Source organism: Ischnura elegans, chromosome 11 (genome assembly GCF_921293095.1).
Source record: "Ischnura elegans chromosome 11, ioIscEleg1.1, whole genome shotgun sequence".
In the NCBI taxonomy this organism is placed as follows: Eukaryota; Metazoa; Arthropoda; class Insecta; order Odonata; family Coenagrionidae; genus Ischnura; species Ischnura elegans.
Genome location: NC_060256.1, coordinates 2,644,736 through 2,664,865, shown reverse-complemented (window position 1 = coordinate 2,664,865; position 20,130 = coordinate 2,644,736). Strand labels below are relative to the sequence as shown.

General features: G+C 40.9%; 1 protein-coding gene across 1 annotated transcript; it reads left to right on the top strand.

The window, feature by feature from the left end:
• Positions 1 to 4,515: 4,515 nt before the first annotated feature.
• On the top strand, positions 4,516 to 5,007 carry LOC124168382 (DNA-binding protein HEXBP-like). Its single transcript, XM_046546596.1, has one exon. It carries the CDS (start codon positions 4,516 to 4,518, stop codon positions 5,005 to 5,007), a length of 492 nt encoding a protein of 163 aa, XP_046402552.1.
• Positions 5,008 to 20,130: the final 15,123 nt, after the last annotated feature.

The following is a 20,130-nucleotide window of genomic DNA, read 5'->3' as shown; positions in this document are numbered from 1 at the left end:
TGAAACCAGAGAAAGACAATTTAAAAAATTTCTACATTCGTGAAGGTGCTAATTCATAAGTGGTTGGCTCGAAATTCCACGAGCTTATATATCATAGAAAGCATGAGGCAACATCGGGAATGTGCGAATAATAAAGAGTTGAAAGTATTTTCACTGCTGTGATGTACACTACTCCTTCTCTTTTGCTTCGTGAAGACTCGGGTACTCAACTCGATTGTATGCTACATAATCGATCGATTTTATTACCAGAGTCTTCATGAAAAAATAAGAGGATTAGGTACAATAAAAGCTACAAAAATAATTTCAACTCTTCATCATTCACACATTCGCGATTTTCTCTGGTGTTTTTTTCCGCTCAGAAATTTTAGGACTTTTATTATTTAGACAACTGCATTTGACCTATAGCTGTGGTTTATTCACTGACACAATTACGACAAATTTGGTATTTCACAATTCTTATTTCATTTTTTTCCCTCCAAATCCCAGGAAAAGTCCTTTTTTCAGTTATGTCATGCATAAAATAGCAGTACTATCAGATAATTAAATCATCGACCAAAATGACAATTAGAACCTTGTCACATTTAGGGACGGTTTTATAATGTCTAGTTAAACCTCACGTTAACTAACGTGGAGATTACGGTAACGTGGAGTTTAACGAGAGTTTGTGTTTTATAAAGCAAATCCTACCGCCGCACAGTGGGCTGAAATCGAAAAAAGCTGGACAAAACCTCGAAAATGGTTTTTTTGAGTATGGAAGTTGAAACTTTGCACAGTTGTTGCCAACACATTAGTGCATTTTTTGACGCAAAATGTTTTTCATAGGTTAATTTTTTATATAAAATACATAGCCTCAAAGTTGAACAAATTTTGCGCAAATTGCCCGCTTTGAATTTTTTTCGAAATTCAGCATGTTGAAACTAATGTCACACCTTTAGTAGCAATTCAATAGCAACAACAAATTATACAATTGTTAAACGGTTTGTTATCATCGATTACCATCAACTTTCACGACTTAGTTGCCGTAATTGTGACCAAAACGATACAAAATGGCGGACCCTGTTTTTCGTCGAATTTTTGTGTTTATGTAGGATTTAAAAAAAAGGATCACCGAGTTACCTCGAGATATTTACACCACATATATTACAAAGTATGCAGATTATGATAATCGGAAGTGCAGCTGCGACCACCTGCGACGCCGAAATTAAGATCGATTTTTCTAACGTGCGGCACCGCCCGGAGCTGGCTGCTGGCCACGGGAATTGCCGTACACGACGGATGTTGGATAGTGAATCATTTTAAGCAAATTTATTGTATAAAAGCTATGATATATTATTACTACATTTATTTTCCTTTTATTTTAACCTGACTTCTTTACTGTCTTGTAACATTTATCGTCGATGCAGTACAAAATGGCGGACGCTAATTTCAGTAACGTTTTTGCCCGTGTGTGGCTGTATAAAAAGAAGGACAACGCGTTGCTCTCAGATATTTACATCGTAATTGCATAAAGCCTTTAAGAGTCTCCATCCACAGAAATAATCTGCGACCGTTCCCAAAAAACAAAATACAATCGATGTTTTTACCGTGGTCCGCAGTCCGTGGCTGCTCCCTGGGCGCATGGAATGTCGTGACGCAGCGTACATCATAAAGCGCTATGAAGTCTTTGCTGTGGATATGTTTTATTTCACTGCGTCACGACATTCCATGCGCCCAGGGAGCAGCCACGGACTGCGGACCACGGTAAAAACATCGATTGTATTTTGTTTTTTGGGAACGGTCGCAGATTATTTCTGTGGATGGAGACTCTTAAAGGCTTTATGCAATTACGATGTAAATATCTGAGAGCAACGCGTTGTCCTTCTTTTTATACAGCCACACACGGGCAAAAACGTTACTGAAATTAGCGTCCGCCATTTTGTACTGCATCGACGATAAATGTTACAAGACAGTAAAGAAGTCAGGTTAAAATAAAAGGAAAATAAATGTAGTAATAATATATCATAGCTTTTATACAATAAATTTGCTTAAAATGATTCACTATCCAACATCCGTCGTGTACGGCAATTCCCGTGGCCAGCAGCCAGCTCCGGGCGGTGCCGCACGTTAGAAAAATCGATCTTAATTTCGGCGTCGCAGGTGGTCGCAGCTGCACTTCCGATTATCATAATCTGCATACTTTGTAATATATGTGGTGTAAATATCTCGAGGTAACTCGGTGATCCTTTTTTTTAAATCCTACATAAACACAAAAATTCGACGAAAAACAGGGTCCGCCATTTTGTATCGTTTTGGTCACAATTACGGCAACTAAGTCGTGAAAGTTGATGGTAATCGATGATAACAAACCGTTTAACAATTGTATAATTTGTTGTTGCTATTGAATTGCTACTAAAGGTGTGACATTAGTTTCAACATGCTGAATTTCGAAAAAAATTCAAAGCGGGCAATTTGCGCAAAATTTGTTCAACTTTGAGGCTATGTATTTTATATAAAAAATTAACCTATGAAAAACATTTTGCGTCAAAAAATGCACTAATGTGTTGGCAACAACTGTGCAAAGTTTCAACTTCCATACTCAAAAAAACCATTTTCGAGGTTTTGTCCAGCTTTTTTCGATTTCAGCCCACTGTGCGCCGGTTGGCTGATGGGAACTTTGACGAGAGGAAATCGCAGCTACTATAATTCTCATACTAAAATTTGATCACCAGAAGTGATACAAACTAAAGTCGAAATTGAAAAATCGAGTGTAAAGTATGGTGTTAAAGATTTGTTTACGTTTGTTTTGAAGAGATGGTTAGCCTTGAAAAGGAGGATGACGCCAATATTTTCGGTTTTAATCGTTGACGATCTTATGGTCAATCATCAGTGTGTCGTTAAAATAAAAATACTCGCGTAGATTTGTGAATATTTGGCAAATACAAGTGTTAATTGTATGAGTTCTGCGATACGAGTAAACCATAAATTACACGGAGAAAATGAATGACTATTTGTAAATGGATCGAATCAAAGTGGAGTCCCTTTGCAAGAAATAGTGGGGAATAAACCCTGTTTTTGTTATTGCACGGGAACGAAGATTCTCATTTGTATTGTGAACCCAATGGAAATGGTTTTCTATTGAGTAGAGCACCAGAGCGATTTTAGGAACATTTTGAGGCTACAAAGACGATAAATTTTAATTCTACTTTTGCAGTAAGATATATCTTCTTAGCGTTAGTATGGCCCCTATGCTAGTTTATCATCATCTCCGCGTTCCTTACGGAATCAGGAACAACTTGCAAGTTGTGAATAATCAAAGACTTTCCCGTTTTCAAAGTCTTCACCATGGCCATAATTTCAATTACAGAATTTATAACCAACCACCGCATAACAGACAAATTCATCAGTGTTCATTAAAAACGATAAAGTGCAGAATGGCCTCTGTCATACTGAAGATGTAATTGTTATGATCAATTAATTCTTAAATAATTCATGGTAATTTAGCTTTGATGATTTTTGTGTTTTTATAGAAACATTTTTAGTTTTATTAAAATGCTCACAATAAGGAGGTATCTTCAGCTATATACCATCCATAATCTCTGGCAAATAAAATTTCAATAAGGTACAAAACTAAGTTTAAATTTCTTCATGAGAGAGAAAAACCTATTGCATGTATAATACTGCTGACCAGCCTATGACTTGAGTTCCTCTCTTTCCTCCTGTACTTTTCCCTTCTCTTCTACGAGACATTGCCTCTGCCTGCGTAGGCATTCCTTCTTCCACCCACTCCCACCCACTTTCCCCCTTTCCTCTTGCACCTCCTTCTTACCTAGAGTCAGCAGCGTACTTTGCACCTAGACGCGCGAGGCACTGACGACATCGGGAGCCAATGAGGGCTTCGGACCATGTCACGAGGGGGACGCCGAGAGGCGAGGTACTGTTGGCACGCGGCAGTCGCGCGCGAGATGTAATCGAGAGTGAACGCAATAAACGCTATCCACCGTTTGTCTGACTGTCATTGCCCCTGGTTCCCTTCCTTCCTTCAGCCGAATTCGTTGGTCGCCGCCCCTGGCGTTACAACTGGTGTCAGAAGTGGGATTTTGGCTAAGGAAGTCAAATATCTTCGGGTGATTGACAGTCGGGCATAATGGCCGGTCGCGTGAGTTTGGGTGGGCGCGAAGTAGACGTGGCCGAAGCGGTTGAGTTTTTAGTCGAAAAATTCGAGGCAGGCACGAGTGAGTCCGCGCGGCCAAGTTTTTCCCTGCTTTCAAACATTGGATCGTTTACGGGACGGGCGGGAGAGGATGTCAACGCGTTCCTGGACAAAATCGAGAGGGCCGCTGAATTGAGCAAATGGTCGGACGCGGAGCGGCTCAACATATTGGCGCTTCGCCTCGATGGCGACGCCGCCGAATACTTCAGGAGCAGGGAAGAGTGTCGCGGCGCACGAACGTACGCGGAGCTCAAAAGGGTTCTGCTGGAGCGTTACACCTGCAAAAGGAGCGCGCGTTTTTCCGAGAACAGTTGTCGCTTATTCGGATGGACACGCGGGAGGACGTTGAGACTTTCGCGGACAGGGTGCGGAAGGTTAACGACCGCACCTACAACGCATCCGGAAGCGCTGAGTACGTGGCGGCTATTCGGTTTGAAGCCGATCAGCGCGCCCTCGATGCCTTCCTCAACGGCCTCCCGGGCGAATTGGGGCGTCAATGTCGGTTGGCGGCGCCCGGGTCCTTCGAAGAGGCCATCCGAGCAGCCATCCGGGTGAGAGAGGCTGAGAGGAGACCAGGGGAAGCTCCTGCGGCGCGGAGGGTGTTCCGGACGCCGAATGGGAGCGCCTGCTTCAACTGCGGCCAGACCGAGCACTTCATGAGGCACTTCATGAGGGCGTGCAGGCGAGGACGTCGTTGCCACAGCTGCGGTCAGGAGGGCCATCTCCAGAGGGATTGCAGGAGCCGCCGAGGACCGGGAGGAAACCCGAATTTAAACGGCGCGGGGGTCGGCGAGGCCGCTGAATCCGACCCCTGGTGAGGATGACTCTGCCGAAGGTGAATTTCGTCGGAGGGGAGGAGGACTTGGTGGCAACAGTGTACATAGACGGTAAGAAGTGCCGTGTATTGGTGGATACAGGCTCCCAAATTTCCCTAATCACACGCAGCCTGTCGGGAGGGAAGGGGGTGAGACCTTCTTCAATCAGAATTTTGGGGGTGACAGGACACAGAATGTGGAATTACGGGGAAAAATTTGTTATTCTTAGAGCTAATACAATAGATTACGAAGTGAAAATGCAAATAGTGGACAGTTTAGGGGGATTTGATGCCATTGTAGTATTAGATTTTTTGAGAAGATATGGGGGAATTATTGATGTTTCTAGGGGAGTCCTGCAGGTGGGAAGACAAAAATGGCCGTTAGTTAATGGTGCGAGGGGTTTCGAGCGGGAAGTGAAACGAGTGGAGGAAAAATGCGACGCTCGGGTGGAGGGGGTGGTGGTTAGACTTACTCGTAACGAAAAGATCCCCCCACACAGTGAAAAGGTAATGCGGGTGCCCCTCTCGAGTGAGAATCGTTTAGAGGGATTAGAGGTATTGACGGAACCATGCTGTGACGGTGTAGAGGGATGTGCTGTGGCCCGAGGGGTATGTAGAGTAGACGAAAACAATGGAGTAGTCTTGCAGATAGCCAATTTCGGGGGGGAAGAATAGACACTTCAAAAGGGGACAGTGTTGGCCACGTTAAGTGAGTTTTTCAAAAATGAGCGAGTGAAAAATGAAAATAAGGCGGTGAGGAGTATGAGAGCGGAGGGCATTCGTAGTAAGACGAACATCGCGGAAAAGTTACGTCACCTGAGCGACGTGGAAATAAAAGCTTTGAAACCGGAGCTTGAGGAATATGTGGGGTTGTTTTGCGCTAACGATACTCCCCCCGCCACAGACATTACTCAGCATCACATTCCCACGGGCGACGCGAAACCCATTTATCAAAGGCCTTATCGGACCCCTCACCACCAAAAACCGCTAATAGAGAATTTTGTGAAGGAACAATTGGGAGCGGGTATAATTAAGCCAAGCGAAAGCCCTTGGTCCTCCCCTATAGTTATTGTCCCAAAAAAATCAAGTGATGGAAAGCCAAAATACAGGTTCTGTGTTGATTTCCGGAAATTAAATGCCGTAACTGTTCCTGATGTGTACCCCATCCCTAACATTTCTGACACTCTTGATCACCTTGGGGGATGCACTTATTTTACGACGCTAGATCTCACCAGTGGGTACTACCAAATAGCGATGCATCCGGAATCGCAAGCGAAAACGGGTTTCATAGTGGAGAGCGGGCATTATGAATATACGCGCATGCCTTTTGGATTACGAAACGCCCTCGCAACCTTTCAAAAAATGATGGACGGCGTGTTGCGTGGGTTAAAACCAACACAATGTATGGTGTATTTAGATGACGTGATTGTTTTTTCTAATGGGATCGAGGAACATGCGGAGAGGTTGCGGCGGGTTTTTGAAAAACTGAGAGAGGCCAAGTTATCCCTAAAATTTGAAAAATGCAATTTTGCTCTCGCGGAAGTGAAATATTTGGGTCATATAATTTCTAGAGAAGGTGTGCATCCTGACCCGGAGAAAATTGAGGCTGTGAAAAATTTCCCCGCTCCCGCAAATGTAAAGGAATTGCAGTCGTTTCTGGGCCTTTCAAATTATTACAGACGATTTGTGGATGGCTATGCTGAGATTGAGAGACCCCTGACACGGCTCTTAAAGAAAGGGACGGCCTTCACGTGGTCCCCGGATTGCCAAGAGGCGATGCAAAATTTGAAGTGCGCATTGACTCAAAGTCCTGTTTTGGTTTACCCTGATTTTTCAAAACCCTTCATTTTATCTACGGACGCGAGCAATTTTGCGATCGGAGCTGTTTTATCGCAGGAGAGGGACGGAGAGGAACACCCTTGTGCCTATGCGTCGCGACAGTTGAGTTCTCCAGAAGTTTCATACGCCACCACGGAGAAAGAGCTTTTGGCCGTAGTTTGGGGAGTCAATCAGTTCCGTTGGGCACTGATTGGGCAGAAATTTAAAATTGTGACTGATCATGCCGCACTTAAGTGGCTTTTTAGTCTAAAGGACCCTAGTAGTCGTCTCTTAAGGTGGGCGTTGAAACTTGGGGAGTATGAATACGAGGTTACGCATAAGCCAGGCAAAAAACATTTGAATGCTGATGCCCTCAGTAGAAAGGTTAGACGGGCTGACGCCTCTTGCGACATCGAGGTCGCCAAGTGGCAAGAGGAGGATGAGAATTGCGTAAGATGGCGCTCGGAAAAGGGTTTTAAAGAGGAAGGAGGAATTTTGAAAAAAGTGACGGAAGGGGGCGCGAGGGTGGTAGTCCCTAATTCTTGGCGATCCGAGGCGCTGCGTCAATGCCACGACCATCCTCTCGCGGGACATATGGGGGTTGAGCCTACTATCAGTCGTGTTAAAGAAATTTATTGGTGGCCCACGCTTCGGAAAGACTGTGAAAATTTTGTAAAAAATTGTGTTTCTTGTCAGCAGAGGAGCCCGTACGGAAGGACTAAGGCTACCTTACAAGATTTGCCGGCCACGGATAGACCATTTGACTTCATAGCAGTGGATATTGTGGGACCCTTTCCTAGGGCGGAAAACGGGGATAAATATATTTTGTCTATAATGGATCACTTCTCCCGATATTTGGAGATGGTGGCGATCCCCGATCAGACTGCTGAAACTGTGGCCGCTGCTCTTGTACGGCGGTGGATTCTTAAATTCGGCGTTCCAGCCGTAGTGTTGTCCGATCAAGGGACTAATTTTATGTCAGGGCTATTTGCGGAGATGTGCGCCTTGCTGAAAGTAAAGCGTCTGAGAACATCGTCGTAGCACCCAGAGGCGAATGGCCGCCTTGAGCGTGTGCACAGAACGATAGCCAAAATCTTGAGTCATTATGTGAATTGCCGTCACTCAGATTGGAATGTTTGGCTGGGCTATGCTGTCTCATCGTACAATTCAAGTAATCACTCTAGTTTAGGCTTTTCTCCGCACCAGGTGATTTTTGGCTATCCCATGAGGTCACCGTTCGAGCAGGTGGGTGGGAAAGTCGAGGGCTTAAGTGAAGGCTACGTGCGTGAGTTAGGAGAAAAACTTAGTGAAATCTGGAATATATGTCGCAAAAACAGTAAACGAGCACGTAGTAGACAGGAGAAGCAATATAATAAGGGTGTGAAAGAGACACAATATACTGTTGGTCAGTGGGCGTATCTGAGAGATTTTGGGGCAAAGGTGGGACAAGTTAAGAAACTGAAAAAGTTATGGAAGGGTCCCTATGAGGTAATTGAAGTTATTCCCCCAACAAGTGTAAAGCTTCGCCTCCCCAACAGAGTTATTCTTGTCCACAAGAATCGTCTTAAACCCCACCCCAGTGCATCAGTCCCCTCCCCTTGTGAAGGCAGGGATAGACCCCGTGGGAGACCTAGGAAAATTCCGTGTGCTAAAGACGCGAAAGAAGTTGTTTCCCCGACCAAAGCATTTTCCGAATTCCACACGCCATCAAATTGCGAGGGTGGGGATGAGTGGGGAAATGATGAAGCAGCAGTGGGAGACATACGCCTTCCGCAGCGGCGGAATAAAAGGGGAGCTCCCAGCCAATGCGATGAAGAGTGGGTGCCTGACGCAGAACCAATCGCCGAAGCACCGTCGCGATCGCCTTACAGCTTGCGATCGAGAGCAGCGGAGTCCCCGGAAGAAGAAGAAGCGGCGCGAGACATTCCCCCGCAGAGTAACCTCTTATCGCCGGAGAGAGCAGACGGCCTGTCGCCATCCCGCGAGGACGAGAAGGAAGAATCCCCTCCCCTTTTCCCGCTGCCCCCGCCCCCGAGTGCAGCTACACAGGAGAGAGAAGAGCCCTCCCTCGCCCCCCACCACCCCTACGCACTCCGATCCCTTGGCCCTCCCCCGTCATCCCCCAGTGAAGTGTGCAGTGACCCCTCCCCTCCGCCCCAAAAGTGATAAGTGCGAGTGGTGCCGATGGGGGGATACGCCGAAGCGAGAATGTGTTCCGTGTGGGTGTTGGGTGTTATTTTATGCGCATCGGCCGTGAAGGTAACAGAACTAAGGAATGGTGTAATTTTTGAGAGGTTGCAAGACGTTGTTATTTCCGAGCACACTTGGTCAATTGTTCTTAACTACGAGCTCTCGGAAATAAGAGATGAGTATAATAAGTTGTCCGCGGAATTCGAGAAATTTAATGCAAGCGTGAAGGGAGAGACCGTATGGAAATTGGGTGAAAATTATGTGACCGCCATGAGTAGAATGTCAGGCGAATATCAGGATGTTAAAGAAGAGTTAGAGGTCCTCCTGGGCATGATGGGTAGCAAGAGATTGAAGCGAGGGTTCTTAAATGTGGGAGGAACTATTTTAAAAACGGTTTTCGGGACCTTGGATGCCGGGGATTTGGAAGTGATTAATCGGAGAATTTCGAATGTGGAGGCATCAGCTGAAAAAGGAAGGGCTGAAGCTGAAAATAGAGTTATAGTAATTGAGAATTTAAGCGGCATGGTGGTTAATAATACTAGATTCATAAGAGGGTTATTGTCGGAATTAAGTAATTTCAGCAGGGCGGTAGAAAGAGACTTGAAAGATCTATCAGCCCGCAGCAAGTCCTCATACGAGTTCTGGTGGGAGGAGGAGCATTTGAGACAAGTAGGGCATGTTTTGGTAAATGGCCGCATTGACTTGGTGAACTTTCGACTGGCCATAGAAAACAGTGTTCATAGTAAACTAAGTAGCGTCTTAGTTCCACCGACGATGCTAGTCGACATGTTGAAAAGAGTTCACGATCATTTACGTTTGCCGCTCTACATGCTCATTCCGGTTGAAAAGGATAAGTTGTATTTGTATTATGAAATGGCTAAGACAGCCGCTGTAGTGACCAATGGGAAAATGAGGGTGATAATTGATATCCCTTTGGGACACAAGGACAGCGTATTTGAAAGTTACGCATTACATACATTCCCCGTGTATCACGAACAGTTTGGAGTACATTTAGAGTGGAGAGTGGCAAACTCCTTATTAATTTCGCCCGATAGAGGTTATTTTATTGAGTTGCGGGAGAATGAGCCGCGGAAATGCAAACTGGGGCCTATTATTTTATGTTCTACGGACTTAGTTTTGTATCGCGGAACGACAGAAAGCTGTGAATATAGCATGTTTATGTATCAGAATGCGAGTAACTGCCCCAAAGACGCGTTTAAACTTCGGCGGCCACTGCTGAAAAGGGTAGGTCATGGGTGGCTCTTTTCCCTTCCTCGCCCGTATCAAGTGACTCTCCTTTGTAGAAATATCACGGGCGCCGTGCCGCCCGTAACCTTCGAAATTAATGGGAGTGGAATAGTGGAATACGCGAGTCATTGTGATATTCTAAGTAGGGAATTCAAAATGCTGTCGACAATGCATGGCAATTTTACCCTAAACGAGTCTTTGCCGCGTACGATTAGACCTTCGTTTAGTATAGATGTTCGTCACGGCACCGGATATGAGTCGCCTCCTTTGCGAGAGCAACCCAATTCACAGTCGTTGAAGGATGAAATAGAGAGAACGCTTGAGATTTCGGAAAGTCGGTTGGACTGGTCCCGATTGGTTAGAAAAGTAGAAACGTCGCGAGAATACAAGTGGAGTTGGACCAATTTCTCGAGCCTTCTTTGCGGCTCCATTTCGTTACTAGCAATGTTGGCATTTATTTTGTGGTTTATGTTTAAAAGGGGTGTGGTCACGAGAAGGGAAACGGCACCTGCGCGCGCCGCTCTTCCTCTAACTTCTTTTTAAATTGTATTTTCATTGTGTTCATTTTACACTGTTCAATGACAACAGTTTGTTTATTCAAATATAATTGGTGTTTCTTTTTTTAAATGAATACTTTGTTTTTTTTTTCTTTCATTGTTTTTCATAGCATAAGAATTATTGTGAATTATGTTTGTGTGATGTGGGCGTCTAATTATTTTGTTTAATAGGAAAACGCCCGTCGATCTGAACTTTTGAAGTGTATTATGGGTTAGGACTATGCACGATGTGTAGATAAGTGCTCGAGTTTAACCTAATATATGCTGAAGGGTATATTTCGTCAGCGATAACTAGTGGGGACGAAATTTCATGTGCTGATATTCTTGTTTATTTTTGTGCTTGGTGTTATTATTTTTTATTTTTTTCTTGGTCGTGCCTAAGAAGTTGGTTTCATTGTGTTTAAAATTTCCATGTATGCAAATTTTAAGATTTCAGGGGGGATGGTGTAATACTGCTGACCAGCCTATGACTTGAGTTCCTCTCTTTCCTCCTGTACTTTTCCCTTCTCGTCTACGAGACATTGCCTCTGCCTGCGTAGGCATTCCTTCTTCCACCCACTCCCACCCACTTTCCCCCTTTCCTCTTGCACCTCCTTCTTACCTAGAGTCAGCAGCGTACTTTGCACCTAGACGCGCGAGGCACTGGCGACATCGGGAGCCAATGAGGGCTTCGGACCATGTCACGAGGGGGACGCCGAGAGGCGAGGTACTGTTGGCACGCGGCAGTCGCGCGCGAGATGTAATCGAGAGTGAACGCAATAAACGCTATCCACCGTTTGTCTGACTGTCATTGCCCCTGGTTCCCTTCCTTCCTTCAGCCGAATCCGTTGGTCGCCGCCCCTGGCGTTACACATGGCACTAATTAGCCCTTACCATTGGAGTCTCAGGTGAAACATATTTTGATACTGGCTATCAATAGTGTAGTTGATATTGTAAAAGGGAGGACTGTGAGTCTTAATGGTGATGCCATCGAGAATGTATTCATTGCAATCATAAAATAATTGTTGTTCAGAAATCATTGATTATGAACGTAACTTCACTGTCTAAAATTAAAATTAGAGAAGAATGAGTAAAGTTTGAATACCTTAAGCATAACTCTACCACAGTTACCTCAAGGGCTCATGCCTAGTAAACTTGCCATCCAATTATTAAATTAATATACAGTTTGCAGCAAACCTTTCATACTTTACAAGTAGGCTGCATGTTGTTATAGCAATATGCATCTGTAACAAAATATTGCTACTCTTTTTGGCTCATAGCTTGAGATGGGGGATGTATTCTTTATGTAAAGACTATTTTTGCAAACCTTGTGTTAGAATAAGTTTTAAGTGCTATCGCAACTAGACTTCATATCTAATCAACAGGAGAGGCTTGTATTGCATTAAAGATTTAAGGAGAGAGATGGGGTGCAAAGATATTGAAGTTGCTGGGTTCAATTTATAAAAAAAATCTGTTGAATATCTAATCAGGATGAAAGCATTAACCCGTAGGCACCCAAAGTTTTTTTTTAAATTCACACATATTTCACTTATAAAAAATATGATACATATGAGCTTAACACAATGAACATAATTTAAACTGACTGAGTAATCTAGGAAACCTTCTACTAAGTATGTGCACCGAAATGTATGCTAAAATTCTCATAGTAAATGCATTGCAGGAGTATTGGCTCAGCACTGCACTGGGTGCCATACGGCACCCGTGGGCGTTGACGGGTTAAATTGCAACTCTCAGTGGTGTTTATGGATACTATACATGTGATACATATTTTCTTTTATTCTCAGCCCACAAAGTATGAAGCTCTCATTGAACATGTTTGAAATATTTAGCATAGTACTAAATTATACAAGAACAGCAGTGGATCCGGGATAGGGACAAGGGGAGGGGGGCTAGGTGAGGTTAAAATTCCAGCTGTAGTGGGGGTCGGAAAAAAATCACCATTCTATCTAGTGTAAATTGGATAGCCCTCTTAGCCCCCCATATATCCGGCACTGTACAAAGATACAGTTATTTATATAGCATTTAAAGAATTTATTTGTATAAAATGTAAAGCATAAGAATTCCATCATGATGACCTTCATTGCACCTATATTTTTGGGATATGGGTTCTCAAAGAATTATGTTGTTAGCTGGTGTACCAGTATTTTTTTTTACTTCCTACTTCTAGGAAAATTCTTTTGAATGCTGTACCAAGTAATCTCTGAATGCACCACATTGACAAAACTCACTTATAATTAATGTATGTGCTTCCATTGTCATAAAGGCGATAATATGACTTCCTCACAGAATTTTATCGTACCATGTTCTCTTTATGAAGTGATTATAGAAGCTATTTCCTTTAAATCCACTCCCCTTTCATAAATCTATTAAGAAAATTGGCCTTTGTGACATGAAAATAGACTGTTTCTCATTACATACGTTGCAGCTATGCATGTTAAAATATATCTCTAGTGATGCAGATCGGAGCGAGACAGATGAGACAGAGATAATAAATAAAATAAATAAAAAGAGGATAATTAAAGGGAAAATCACAGCACCAAAGTGCAAATAGAAGTCTGTTAAGAGGTATGGAGTAAGGTTTAGTATGAAGCTGGTATTTTTGACCCAGAAGAAGGATAAGAATAGAGGTATACAGGAATGTATAGATAAGATTGACAGAGGAAAAGAAAGTAGGAAGTGCTAGACCAGGCAAGTGAGGCAAGGGAATTGATGCAGGGGATGAATTAGATATAAATGATGTAGATGAGGTGTGTATCAAGCTTGAAATGCTGACAACGGTGATTAAGGTAAGGATTTTGAGTTAAAAGCAAGGTCAGGGAGACAATGGTTCTGGAATAAATGGAAGAACCATGTATGTTACAAAGAACTATGTCAACCTTAATGAGAAGATCACTTCTAACAGTAAGTAATGGAATGAGATATCTAGTCATACATGGTTATGAGTGTTGAAGATATTATAGCTAATAGATTTTTGAACGTATGTACTCATTAGTGATAATTTAATGGATGGAGCATGAAAAAATTAATTAAAGGCAACATATGGGATTCAAATCCCAACAAACTAACAAGTGTACCAGATATGTGATGTAAATTGGCTGCTATAGGAATATATCTTCACTTATCCTTTTGAAACTTACTAAATATATTAGTTAATTAAACGTCGACAAGCAGTAGTAAAGGTTAATATTTTAGGAAGAAACCATACCAAGAAATCCATTTATGACTTTGAAAGAGTTATTAGTAAAATTAGACATTGCAATATTTCCACTGAATTTATTATAATAAAACTCAGTGGAAATATTGCAATGTCTAATTTTACTAATATGAATAACTTCCACCATATCTTGTCCAACATCATGCAAGATACTTTGAAAGAGCTTATCGATGACAAATTTTCTATGGTCACTAATGAGAATGGAAAATAGTGGGTGGTGAATGCAGTCATTTCCTGCTAATTCAACCTCATGAGCAAATACATATGTACACGAACAACAACTTTCCCCAATAGCAAGAGTAGCCCAGTTGGCTCAATATTATAAGAAATACAACTGACTCTAACTGTTCCAAACTTTTCCTTAGCGGACAATGCTTAAGAACCTTAATTTAATATTTCTTTGATTAATCTGGCTTTGATGTTCCATGAGTCTTCAGGTGCAAGGGTCCAAATTCTCTCCTTGAATTAAGGCTCAAATGTGTGGAATAAAATCAAACTTTTCCAGGATAATTGTTTACTTTCACTACATTAAAATATTCAAACCTGAAATAACTAAGCATTGGTAACCAAATTGGCATTCTTATGCATTAACCTGAGGTAGCTAGATGGGCACCCCTGATTTTATGGCTCTGAAGCTACTTTTGGTGGTAGATAGTTTGCTAGGAGGTTTTAATAGTACATAACCTGTTTGGCTACGAACAGCACTTAGGCTATAAAGTCACAATTTTTTTCCGTTGAAGGCAACACATTAGAACATGCAGAGAAGACCTTGCTTAAGGTGCCTTTCCAAATCTTTTTCTATCAAAACGATGAGAGGTCATAACTTTAGTCACAAAAGGTACAATAATTAGTAACTTCCTCACTCTCAATGCTCATTTGCCTTACAAATTCATAAATAATTAATATGTCGTACCATCTTATGAGGAAATCAGTCATGCTTACTTTTTTTACCCACACGAGCTGTATATGGTTGCATCAATTTGCCTTTCTCAACTTCCAAAGAAAACTCAAACAGCATCTTGTATATACTACGTACGAAACATGCTAAATCCTTTCTTTTTAACGCAATCTTTCACATGCCTCACTCATTCCTATATGTTTATATCCAAGAAATACCAAGCCGTACACCAGATATTGTTAATGGACTTACCTGCAATTTTTATTGTACCTAGTACTTTGACAAACATATCTTTTGGAAAAGGAAATACGAAAATATTTTAACAGCTTTCCCCTTTCCCCTCATAACATATATCCTCACAATTAATGGAGAATTCGATAGCGACATCACATGCTAGTAAATCAGAATGCAATTAGTAGGTACGATCTTTTTCTCTCTTTCGATTGCCAAATACGAAACTTGGCTGTTCTTCTAATTCAAACTCTTTGTAAACACCGTCACTTTTTGAATTCTTTGATGAAGTAAGTAAAACCAGACAATAATAGATTTCTCTACCTACACTCCTGTTTCACCTCTTTCCTTTCCTCCGATATGTAATTCTAATTCTATTATTTTTCACCAACTCACGTCGGCTGGCACAAATCATAACAAACGCTCCTCCGGCACAAATATTGCATAACTTCGACATTTTCAGGGGTTGAGCACACGATCTCTGACTGCAGTCCGCAAAATAGACAATTATCTATTGGATGGTGATTATTATAAAAGTTGAGAGGTTTGTAAGGATCTCGTATTACCGAAGAATACATCGAAAAGCATGAAAACAGTGGTCTGCTCCGGATATATCACCGATCTTATGGAAATATTTCACTTATTAAATTGTTATTATGTTGCTAAAAATATTGGAAATTGATTGCTGATATCGTAGATACGAATAAAAACGGAGGATGCTGCGCTTGGTGAATTATTTCTTCTGTATATTATCGTAGGGTACTTCAGCATTTCAAAACAGCCGCCAGTTTCAACAATTTAAACTTCACGTTAACCTTTTACCCGAGGGAAATCCATGGTTTAGCTTGACTACCACTTTAACCCTTAGGTGCACGCACCTGCAAGTATTGCGCCAGTGCACGCTTGCGGCTTTTTTGCCGCACTTTTACATTTTTCATTTTCCCAAATATGCATTCAAATTTGAGGGTGTTTTAACGTATTTGGGTAACTTTTGATAAATTTAAGCACTTTAAATACTTTTCTATTCACTTATTTTAAAAAATATCGCAAATCATATGCAAATTTCTTGATAAATACTTATACTAATTTTTCTGAAGGAATTGCAGACGATAATCTAGACACTATGAAGTAAAAAAACACACACATAAAAAGGAAATGGATGTGCCTAAATGTTAATGCAATCATCAAAATTATAAAAATAACAAACTTTATAAATAAAATTAATTTTTTCATCCTCATACATCACTGTCTCTGTAATGACATTCATGACCTTTTTTGACGCAGGTGGAATAGAAAGCGTGCATAACTATTTTTCGTTTACTAGTAAAGTGTAAATAACGCATTGTTAAACCAATATAATTCATATTTGAGAATGAAGATGACATCTTTAAATTGCAACTTGTGGTTTGAGGTTGAGATAAATTTTACAAATAATAATAATAACAAAATAATAATGCAAATGCTCGCAAAAATATAAAAAATAAGAAACAACATATTAACACATTATGGAAAAAAGTATTATGCTTCCAAGTTTCCACGGTAGCGACAGATTATCAGAAATTCCTTAGTATCGTGTGAACGCTATCTAGCGGTAGATCACACGAAGTTGTCGTCGTTCTCACTTTGTAAGATTCTAATGCAATAGTTGGTCTTCACATTGACGCAAACGTATGTTCTTCGTAGAGGGAAAAGTACAGAAATTGAATACCAAAGTGTACCACCAGTGATCCATGCGCAATAAACGCGCTATTTCGAATTTTTTAAAAATGCGGCAAAATCCCCGCTTAGCGTGCATCTAAGGGTTAACGTTCAGATTTGACTTAACCATCGATTATAAAACAGAATTTTGGGACTTAACCGACACTTAGCTTAAACTCCAGTTTAACCAGACATTATAAAACCGGCCCTAAATCAGCTATGTGGTGACACTACTACTCTCTAAAATAAATTTTTACAGCTGACACCGCCGGAAGACAATAAAAAAGTGCTTAAATTCACGAAGTAGCTCCTTAACTCTTGATTGGCTAAAACTTCCATCGGGTCATTTAGGAGGATGTGTGCAGAGAAGTTCATGTTTAACCCTGGAATGAAGGGGTCACAATAATTTGAAACTAAGACTACCGTACTTTTCAAAAACCTACCGTAAAGGCAGTTGTCTAAATTAGAGAACTCCTAAGGAGTGCAGGCTCCAGAGAGGAGGTCCGGCCCCCCTGAAAACCCCTCTATATGCCACTGAATGTATACTAACCCATCTTCCGGCAAGAAGTGGAGTTTGATATATAACTCTGTCAGCGCTGCTCCTGTATCTATTTTCGCGATAAACCAAACGACTGATCTCAAGATTTTTGCGGGACTTCCGACGACACCGTCTTCATCAGACATTAAACAACGCGGTGGTATCGCGGAAAACATGATTTCATCAGCTCTTCATCGCGGCATCACCGCGGAAGCCTTCGCAGAAAGAAACCAGTACCAACGCAGAACTGGATATCTGGGAGGAATGGTAGCTGGTGAAACTCAGTTGCGAGGAAGACATCGGAGAGGTACATCAGATATGGCTTCCGATCTCCAAGAGTACCTACGAAGATATGGAACACGAATTAAAAACGCTTGAGAAGAAGAGGAAGTCCTTGATAATTGCATACAATGAAGGGCTGGAGAGACTGTCGAAGATGAATAAACAATCCCAGGTTGTGAGAATACCACAAGGCACAGTGTTGCATGTCGTCACATGCAAGATAAATATGATAACATTACAACTATCACAAATGGATTTATATTATTGAATTGATATCCAAAACATTATTCTCTCTCGTCAACCTGTGAGGCAGTATTATTAGTTACACTGATATTATGTCACAATGGGTATCAAGTTCCAAATTATATTCCTTCACTCTTCGTAAAATCAAAAATGTTGGTTGTCACGCATCCTGTTCATACAATAGAGTATGTGCACGTTTTTGGGAAGTGATCTTAAAAAAATTTTTAAACCTCAATTAGGCTAAATTCCGAGTCTGAGATTAGAGAGGTACTTTTTAAGTGAGATATTCATTATTAAAATTTGCAAAATTAATGATGCGCTGAAACACCAGTCGGCCATATTCTCAAGGCTGTGACGTCATTTTGTTCGATGTGTTCTCAAGCATACCTTGTTCTTTAGGGTGAGCCCCTCTACAGCGTATACTGAGTTTGGAAATAAGCCTAGTAATGGCTTATGAACTAGATTAAAAGTGTGTACTTGCCATCATCTACATCTTTTAATTCATTTATTTCTCGGTTACGCTGACGACAATACTCTATCAACTTTTCTACCTTGAACTACCTAATCGTATTTCTTACTCCTCGGTTCTCGCATTTGCTTTCGTTTGCAGATTTATAGTGACATTAAAATTTAGAAACACTTAAACAGTGATGATCCTTGAAAATGGTACGACTTAATTCGTGAAAACTAAGTCACTAATTAGTAACTAACTATCTTAGTAACAGTACCCGTACTACTAACTAAAAAACGGAAAATTAATTTTCGATAAAAAGTGATAGTTTGGGTATTCAAAATGTTTGTAATTTAATTCCAAACACAGTGATGCTAATATTTTCCAAATCGGATGTGAAATAAGCTCATTATATTACGTATCACAAGTCGGGACTCCTTTTTGGAAATGCACCGCACGGAGGGATTCCTCGCTGAATGGATAGTCATAACAAGACACTTGTACCTTTAAAACCTATAAACTTATGCTGTGAAGAAATGGAAAATGAACCAATGTTTTAATTGTGATAGCAAATGCTTCGAGAAGAATATTGAAACCGAATGAATGAAAAGTAATCGTCTGATCAAACTATCAAACATTTGATTTCCAGCCCGAGAGATTTCCATCATACATCCGGACCAAGTTTTCAATAATATTATTTTTAGATATACCTCACAAATGCTATTCATAAACCTCAACCAAGCAAATGTATATCTGACTGACATATCTCTGTTAGAGAAATGAAAATAACTTGTAGAAACATTGAGATAATCAGAACTCTGCTTTTGAATACATTAATTCTACGAAAGAACAAATACGTCGATAAAAAGTGCGTCTTTTTAAAGAAATTATAAGATCAGATTACTGCTTAGACTGGACCAAAATGTAACTTCAGTTATTTGTGCTTACGTTTCAAACCTTAAATAGCCCAGAAGAAGAAGAACCCAGCTCAGTAGCGGCAATTAAATAATGAACAATGGATTTTCATCCAGTCACCACGGGCCTTAACTGAATATGAAAAATTATTTTTTGCGAGTCAGTAGGTTAAATAATAATAGAATAGAAAATATTTAAATAGATAAATTAAATTATGATCGGAAATGATAATATTACAAATATCTATAGTTATCTACGTACCGGCACTTTTACTTCCGTAAACCTTCGAATCGTGCTAACGAACTTTTGGCCAACTACCTAATGTAAACAATATTACTTAATTCACTTAGATGTAATTTCCGATGAGGTTTCCCGTCGATTGCTCTTTATTATGAATGAGGAAACACAGCAAAAAAGCTCCAGTTCAACAATAAAACTTCGTGCCGAGGCATGTAGGTATAGTCCAACATAATCAGCACGGTCAATCATTGAAGCATCCACCTTCGGGATATTATTTGAAGAAACCTTCACGAAACCATATCCATGATAAGCACTTAAACGTATTTCCCTTTACACCGATCAGATCCACCAACTTTTTCCAATGCACACGTAGTTATTGTATCGTAAACACGATCATAACACGATAAACACCTTGCACGCTGATGAGATAGAACAGAATGACGTCACATACCGAGGAGCCAATAGATGAGCGTTTTCGTTTGCCCAATATCGTTGCAAAAAAAATGCATATTAAATATTAATTATTAAACAAACTAAGCTACAATTAATGCTGTTAATTTAAAGTAATGATATTTACGATACACTTTATCGAATAAAATGCATT

Excerpts from the sequence above, each read along its gene's own strand:
- LOC124168382 (XM_046546596.1), top strand. The coding sequence starts at position 4,516 with ATGGACACGCGGGAGGACGTTGAGACTTTCGCGGACAGGGTGCGGAAG.